The 7,587-nt window shown below is 70.1% G+C and overlaps 1 protein-coding gene across 1 annotated transcript in view; it reads left to right on the top strand.

Moving 5' to 3' along the window:
* Positions 1 to 7,587, top strand: part of BAHCC1 (BAH domain and coiled-coil containing 1) — a 32,425-nt gene that overhangs the window by 18,607 nt on the left and 6,231 nt on the right. Inside the window, 13 exon segments of the mRNA XM_025216883.1 lie at positions 536 to 787; positions 886 to 1,079; positions 1,650 to 2,793; positions 3,444 to 3,619; positions 3,815 to 3,951; positions 4,092 to 4,220; positions 5,446 to 5,560; positions 5,698 to 5,855; positions 5,858 to 5,997; positions 6,360 to 6,545; positions 6,790 to 7,109; positions 7,195 to 7,302; positions 7,449 to 7,578. Coding sequence (XP_025072668.1) covers positions 536 to 787; positions 886 to 1,079; positions 1,650 to 2,793; positions 3,444 to 3,619; positions 3,815 to 3,951; positions 4,092 to 4,220; positions 5,446 to 5,560; positions 5,698 to 5,855; positions 5,858 to 5,997; positions 6,360 to 6,545; positions 6,790 to 7,109; positions 7,195 to 7,302; positions 7,449 to 7,578 — 3,189 coding nt within the window.

Genomic DNA, 7,587 nt, shown 5'->3' on the forward strand with positions numbered 1-7,587 from the left:
GGGGGGGCGGGCCCCCGCAGCCACTGCTGCAGCCCCAGCCGGGAAGGGGGCAGGATGGACACCCCAGGCTAGGCATCATCCGAGTGTGGCTGGGCACGGTGCCCCTCACTCCTGACCCGTGGCTCCCACCATCCCAGCCCTGCTCTGTCCCGACCCTGCTGGTGCCCCAACCTGCAGCCCCTGCCATGCCAGCCCCATGGTCCATGTTGGGCTCACCGTGGCATTAGCCCGAGCTGCGCTGGGATCCCACAGCCCTCCCCGTCCCCAAGAAGCAGGGCCAGGGGGCCCCACGGCCGGCCTGGCTGCAGACAGCGACCCGTGGCTCCCACCATCCCAGCCCTGCTCTGTCCCGACCCTGCTGGTGCCCCAACCTGCAGCCCCTGCCATGCCAGCCCCATGGTCCATGTTGGGCTCACCGTGGCATTAGCCCGAGCTGCGCTGGGATCCCACAGCCCTCCCCGTCCCCAAGAAGCAGGGCCAGGGGGCCCCACGGCCGGCCTGGCTGCAGACAGCAGCCCCTTCCCCAGGTCTCCAGCCTGCGTGGGTGAAGTGGGGGGGAAATACTCATGGGAGGTGTCGTCCCCCAGCCCCAGCAGCCTCCGACCGTGCACGGTTTGCTCCCCTGCAGGCATCGGGCATCCAGCCCTGCACCAGAACCTGCCGCCCGGCTTCCCCGCCTCCATGCCCAGCGCCATGCAGTCCGTGTTCCCCCTCTCCCAGGAGCCCCCAGCCCAGCTGGTCATCCTGCCCACGGAGCCCACGGCCCATGGCGCCCCGCACACGTTGGGTAAGAGCGGGGCAGCGGGGCCCGGGGGTGGTGTCTGTGCCGGGGTGGGCAGGGGCTCGGGGCTCAGCTGCAAGGCTGAGCCCGCTCTTCTCTCCCTGCGGACGTCACGGACCGGGCGTCGCTGTGGCCGCCCATGTACGCGGGCCGGGGCCCCGGCTCCCACCTGCAGCACGCGGGGCAGCTGCCCGTGTACTCGCGCTCCCAGTTCCTGCGGCAGCAGGAGCTCTACGCCCTGCAGCAGCAGCAGCGGGCGGCCCAGGCGCTGGAGCTGCAGAGGCAGGCGCAGATCCAGGTAGGGAGGGAGGCGGTGCCAGGGTGAGGGTCCGGTCTGGGGGCATGTGGGGGGGTGAGTCTGGCCATGGGGCTGCTGTGGCTGGGGCGTGGGGCAAGGGTACGGGACACGTGGCCATATGTCCAGGATGTGGGCAGTGGCATGTAGCCCTATATTTGGGGCATGGGCTGGGGCTTGTGGCCACAGGGCCAGGGTGTGGGCTGGGGCATGGCTGGGGTGTGAGGCCACGTGTCTCAGGCACATGGCCATGGTGCTGCGATGTGGCCACATGTCCAGGGCATGGACAGTGGCATGCACCCTATGTCTGGGGCACAAGCTGGGGCTTGTGGCCATGTGTCCAGGGCATGGGCTGGGGCATGTGGGCCAGGGTGTGACCACATGCCCAGGATGTGGGTTGGGATGTGTGGCCAGGTGTGTGGGGCACATGAGTGTATGTGCAGGGTGTGGACTGGGGTGTGTGACCATGTGCCTGGGGTGTGATGGGGGCCTGTGGCCATGTGCTGGGGGCATGTAGCTGGGGTGCGCGGCCACGTGCCCGGGGTCTGACTGGGCCGTGTCCTGCGCCCGCAGCGGAAGCCGGAGGAGCAGCACATGGAGCTGGAGGAGCTGGGCATGGAGAAGCCCCTGAAGCCGGCCCACAAACCAGTTGCCTTCAACCCCCCGGCCAAGGGCGGCCCATGCCCCGCCAAGCTCTCGCCCTGCTGCCACTCGCCCCCACTGCGGCACCTGCCCAAGTGCCCTCCGGCGCACCCCGCGGCCCCCTGCACTTTACCCGTCTGCCCGGCCGCCAGCTCGGCCGTGGCCCCGCGCTCCCCGGCTGTCAGCCCCGTGCCCTCGCAGAGCTCCAAAGGGACCGACGTGGAGGACAAGAGAGGGGAGGGGCAGCCCCCCCAGGACTACCCCCCCTCGCTCGAGCCAGGTAGGAGCAGGGGGCACCAGGGACCCTGGCACGGGGCAGCTTGGCGTGGCCTTTGCTCCACACCGAGCCACGGAGCCCGGCTGCAGGGCCCCCATCCCGTGGCACGGCCTGGCCAGCTCGGGGCAGAGGGCAGAGCTGACCACGTGCGCCTCCCTGCAGACCTGCCCCCCGGCTACAGCTACCCAGCCAGTGGGCTGGGCTACGTGTCCCCGCTGGCGCCCGACGCCCACTCCGCCTCTCCGGCCGACCCTGACACTATGCAAGCCGCCTCCCCGGCCGCGGAGCCCGAGCAGTCCCGGACGTTCCCCCCTGCCGAGGTGGGCGCCGTGGTGGTGCGGGCCGAGGTGGGCGCCGTGGCCGAGGCCGAACATGCTGTGCCGCCCCTGCGGCATCACCACCTCCTGCTGCCCCCGGGGCCAGCCTGCGGGGAGCTAGCGCCCGTCTCGGGGCAGGTGCCGCCCTACAGCCCCCTGCCAGGCGGGACAGGCCTGGAAGCGATGCCAGGGGGCACGGAGGAGCTGGAGGGCCCTCCACCGCTCACCGCGGAGGAGGAGGACGAAGATGAAGAGGTGTCGGAGGGCAGCGGCGATGAGGAGCTGGAGGGCGACGCCTCGAGCGGGCACCTGGGTGGGCTGGACGCGCTGATCGCCGCCAGCATCGGCCTGGGGGACCTGCCTGCCCTGAGCCCGCGCCCTGCGGCCTGCCCCTGCGGAGCCGGCGTGCCGGGCATTGCCCTGCTCAGCGAGCTGGCCGATCTGGAGCTGCAGCAGCGCCGCTGCGACTCGGCTGCCCCAGGTGAGCTGCCCGCACCTTCCCCAGTCACGGGCTCCTGCACCGGGGCCTCGCATTGCTGCCGCCCATGGTGGGGCTCCGGCACCATCCGCCTGCCCCAGCGCTGCTTCCTGCTGGCGTTGGGCTGAGCAAAACGTGCAGGTGCAGGTGGCCCTGGGCCTGCCAACAGGCCAGTACACATGTGCACACGCTTGCCCCCCATGCACACTCATCCCCGTGTGCAGAGATGCACTGACATGCGTGCATGTGCTTGCACCATGAGACACACCAGTGTGTGCATGGGTGTATGGCAGCACGGCCCCATGCACACTCATGTGCTGGGTGCGTGCTCAGGGCTGCAGCGCACATGGGCCAGGCTGAGTGCTGCTCTGCTCCCTGCCCCGGGCTGCACTCCCCTTCTCCCCACCCCCACCATGGCTGCACCCCCTGCCGCCATCTCACAGCCTTTGCCCTGGAGACCCCCGCCCAACCCATGGGCTGCTGCCAGCGCCCCATGGCCACGGTATTTGGTGTGGCTATAAATCCCCTGCCTGGGCTGCTGCACAGCATGCCGCAGACAGACAGGCTCCAGGGGGGTCCGACAGCTCCCGGCGTGTGGCAGGGGCTGGTCCCTGGCCCCCGCTGACCTCCCGCTGTCCCGCCCCCCCCAGCAGTGGAGGACGAAGACCTGCTGGCTTTCAACCTGCAGCACCTGGCCACCATCGCAGCCGCCTGGGCACTGGTCCCCGCGCCCGGGCCCCACGCCGCAAGTACACCTGGGCCCCCAAGACCAAGCCGGTGAGTAGCCCACCTTCCCCTCACCCCCGGGCCCAGTCCGGAGCCTCCTCCAGCCCCTTGGATGCTGACTTTGAACTCGGGAGGTGCCAGGGGGGCAGCAGAAGCCCCCATGCAAAGGGGTCCAGCGCCAGAGGCTGGGCACCGGGTCAGAGCCGGCACCCGGGTGTGCGCCCAGGACCTGGGCTGGGCTCTGCCCTGGGTGGGCAGCTGGGGGTGACCCCCAGCCTGACCACTTCCCCATGGCCAGGTGTGCCCGCTGAAGGCCGCCATCGAGCAGCTGGACACGCAGGAGGTGGAGATGCGGATGCGGCTGGCGGAGCTGCAGCGCCGCTACAAGGAGAAGCAGCGGGAGCTGGTGAAGCTGCAGAGGCGGCATGACCACGAGTACGTTGGCCCGGCTCCGGGGCGGGAAGTGGGCAGGGAAGGGATTTCTTAGGGTGCTCAGCCTGGGCAGCACTCGGCGCGGGCAGGGCAGGGGGCACGGCAGGCCTCTCACCGCCCCGCGCCGGCGTCGGTGCCCACAGGCGCGATGAGAGCTCCCGCAGTCCGGCCCGGCGCGGCCCCGGGCGGCCCCGGAAACGCAAGCACTGCAGCACGCTCAGCGCCCTGCGCCAGGCCAGCGCCCTCGGCAAGGCCGACAGCCGGAAAGTCAAGTGAGTGGCGCCGTGAGGGGACAGGTCCGGCTGCCCGCGGGGGCGCAAGCGGGCCTGGGACACACGTCGGCTGCGGGGGCTGGGGGGCGCGTGCCCCCTCCCCTGGCTGGAGAAGGCACCGTTGCATAAAAGCCTCTTTATCCGCGCGGTATAAAGCCATTGGTCACGCTGCAGTGGCGTTCATTGCCGCCGGCGCTTTATGATTACCCATTAGCCGCCCGGCGCAGCCGTTCCCGCGCTCGCGGGCGCTGTATAATTGTCCTTCTCCGCTACAAATTGCCTCTCCCGACAGGCCCATTTGCATAAATCCTCCGCGCCCGTCCAGGCACGATTGGCGCGTGCGTGCGCGCCCGGCATCAATCCCCGTGATTTGGCCATAATAGTTAAATCTGCACTAAATGGTTCCTTCAATTAAGGCAGAGGGGGGAAAAAAATTAATCTCGGGGTTTTATGTCACAAAACATTAGCGCGCGCCGGGAAGGGGACGGGCGGGGGAAGGAGACCGGCGCGGGGCTGCGGCGCGGCTCTGACATACGGCTGCCAGGAATCCCCCGGCTCCACTCGGGGCGCGCTGGGCTGGTCCAGCGCTGGGGGGAGGGCAGGAAGGGGCTGTGGGAGCAGAGATGCCCCCAAACCCAGGCAGCTCTGGCTGGGGTATCTGCCCAGAGGGGCCGGCACGGAGCTGGGGTCTCCAGATCGAAACCCCAAGCAAGTGCCCAGGCGTGTGCAATGTGGGGGGGGCTGAGACCCCGCAGCTCACTGCACTTGTGACTCTCTGCCTGGGTCCAGCTGCTTCCCACGTCTTGCCAGGACTTGCCAGGGCTCTAGTGAGAGCCTGGGACTAACAAACACTGCCCCCAGACCCCCCCTCTGCCCAAGGCCCTCTGCCCTCCGGCCTCCCCCACGACCCTGACAGCTGGTGGTGAAAGAGGGGATTGTGAGCAGCCGCCCCCCCGCCCCCGGGGTGTTAATTAGCTGCAGCAGCTCCCCGGGGCAGGAATGTGGCAGGAGGACACGAGAAGCCCAGGAATGTCCCAGGCCGTCCGGTGTCATCCCCCCTCCGCGACGGATGGGGCGGGAGGCCCACGTGGGCATGCACCGTGGCGCGGCCTTGGGGCCTGGGCTGTGGCTATTGCTGCAGACATCGAGGGGGGTCCTGGGCCGGTTGTGGGGGACAGACAGAGGAAGCCCTGCTGCAGTGCCCTGAGGCTCCCCTGCCCCGCAGGTCGGTGAAGGCCAGCCTGTCCCTGCTGTGCGCCGAGCTGCGGGGCGACACCGAGCCCAAGAAGAAGCGGAGCAAGATGGGCGAGGATGCCTACGGCAGCCTCAAGAGCTCCCAGGTGGGTCGCGCCAGCCAGGGGCACCCCGATCCCCTCCCGGGCGCACCAGCCTCGGGGACCAGAGCCCCCCGGGAGCAGGCACGGGGAGGGTGGGTGTCCCAGCCAGGTGGGTGCTGCTGACGGGGGTCTCCTGGCAGGACAAAGTGCGGTGCAAGAAGAGCGGCTCTCAGAGCAAGCTGGTTGCCAAGGTCTCGCAGCTGAAGCAGAAAGTGAAGAGCAAGGCGCTGCCCGCTGGCCTCGGCCCCTTCCGCCGGAAAGACCCCGCCGCCGGCAGCCGCATCCAGAAGAAGCTGCCCCGGGCAGCCGCATCCAGAAGAAGCTGTCCGGGGCCAAGAGCTCCAAAGCGGGCGGCTGCTCCAAGTACCCGCTGCCGGGCCCCGATGCCCGGGACCCCCCCGACTTCCACGGCCAGGCCAGCCCGGGGGCCAGCGGCACAGGTAGGGCATAGCTGGGGGGTCCCTGTAAAGCACCCAGGCCCTGAGAGACCCCCTAGGGCACTGTGCAGAGTCCAGCTCGCAGCCACCCGGCTCCAGCTGCGCGGAAGGAGGCATTTAAAAATAGCAAATAGCCGGCCGTGCTGCAGCCCCGGGGGTGACCCGCGGCTCATGGGGTGGGGGGGCCGGGCTCGGAAACAAGAGTGGGAACAGTCTCGGCTTCCTCTGCCCACGGGGCCCCGTGTCCCGCAGAACAAAGCGGGGGACCGGGACCGGATGCAGGAAGGAGGAAGCGGGGGGAGCATCCGCCCGCGGTGGGGGGGAGCTCTGGCCAGGGGGTCCCGGCTGCCCCCGCTGCCCCACAGATGACGACCCCGACGGGGACTCGGACAGTGAGGAGGGCGACGAGACACTGCTGCCCCGTGACCCCCCTGGGCTGGCCCTGCTGCCCGCCAGCCCCCCCGCCGTGCTGGGGCCCTCCCCGTCCTCCGTGGTGAAGATGGAGGCCAACCAGAAGGCCAAGAAGAAGAAGGAAAGGCAGGGGTTACTAGGTAACGGGACCCCCTCTTTGGGTACCGGGCAGGGAGACCCCATCCCGGGCTCCCCTGTGCATGTGTGGGGAGGGCTGGTGCCAGATGTTTTGCTCGCAACCTGGGAAACATCTGGCCTGGGCGAGTCCAGCCGAGATAGAGCGGGTGGCAGGGTCCCGGGGGCACCGGCGGGGACATCCGCCCCGCTCCCAGCTACGTGCCAGGCCCCGGGGAAGCCACCGAAGCAGCGTGCCGCTCCCCGCAGGGCTGTGCCGCATCTCCAGCCCCGAGGGCGAGGTCAAGATCAAGCGGCGCCCGGCCAAGCCCAGCGTGGGGGCGCTGGAGAAGGTGCCCGCCCGGAAGAAGCCGGGGGCCTGCGAGGGCAGCGCCAAGAAGAAGCTGAAGGGCAAAGCCAAGGAGAGCCTGCGGGAGCCGGGGCAGCCCAGCCCCAGTCCCCCGGCCCTCGGCCCCTTCCCCGGGGCTGAGCCCAGGTCGCTGGGGGCCAGGGACGACGGGGCGAAGATCGCCAGCGAGCGCCTCAAGAAAGCCACGCGCAAGAGCAAGGTGCTGCAGTCGGCCCTGCGGGTGAGTCCCGGGGTTGGTGGGGGCACGGGCAGTGCCCGGCAGGGTGGGCGCCGCGCAGCGGTGACCAGGGTCGTGCTCTCTGCAGCGGAAGAACGGGGCGCTCTCGCTGGCGCTGTCGCCCCGCAACGCCAAGGCCATCCTGAGCAAGGGCAAGAAGCTGGGCAAGGTCAAGAGCAAGATGGCCACCAAGCAGGTAAGGGACCCAGGCTGGCACGCGCCCCCCGAGATGCCCCCCAGGACTGGCCCAGCTCCCGGGCAGCTCTCGGATGCCAAGGGCCTGATAGCCGGCCCTGGGGGCTGCGGGCGCCCGGCACCGTGGCTGACCCCCAGGTCTTGCAGAGCAAGGGCCGGGCGGTGAGCCGGCTGCTGGAGAGCTTCGCCGTGGAGGACGACTTCGAGTTCGATGACAACAGCAGCTTCTCGGAGGAGGAGGAGGGCGCCCCGGGGGCAGGGCTGGGGCTGGAGCGGGGCGGGGGGC

The sequence above is a fragment of the Alligator sinensis genome, unplaced genomic scaffold (genome assembly GCF_000455745.1).
Source record: "Alligator sinensis unplaced genomic scaffold, ASM45574v1 scaffold1200_1, whole genome shotgun sequence".
NCBI classification, from domain to species: domain Eukaryota; kingdom Metazoa; phylum Chordata; order Crocodylia; family Alligatoridae; genus Alligator; species Alligator sinensis.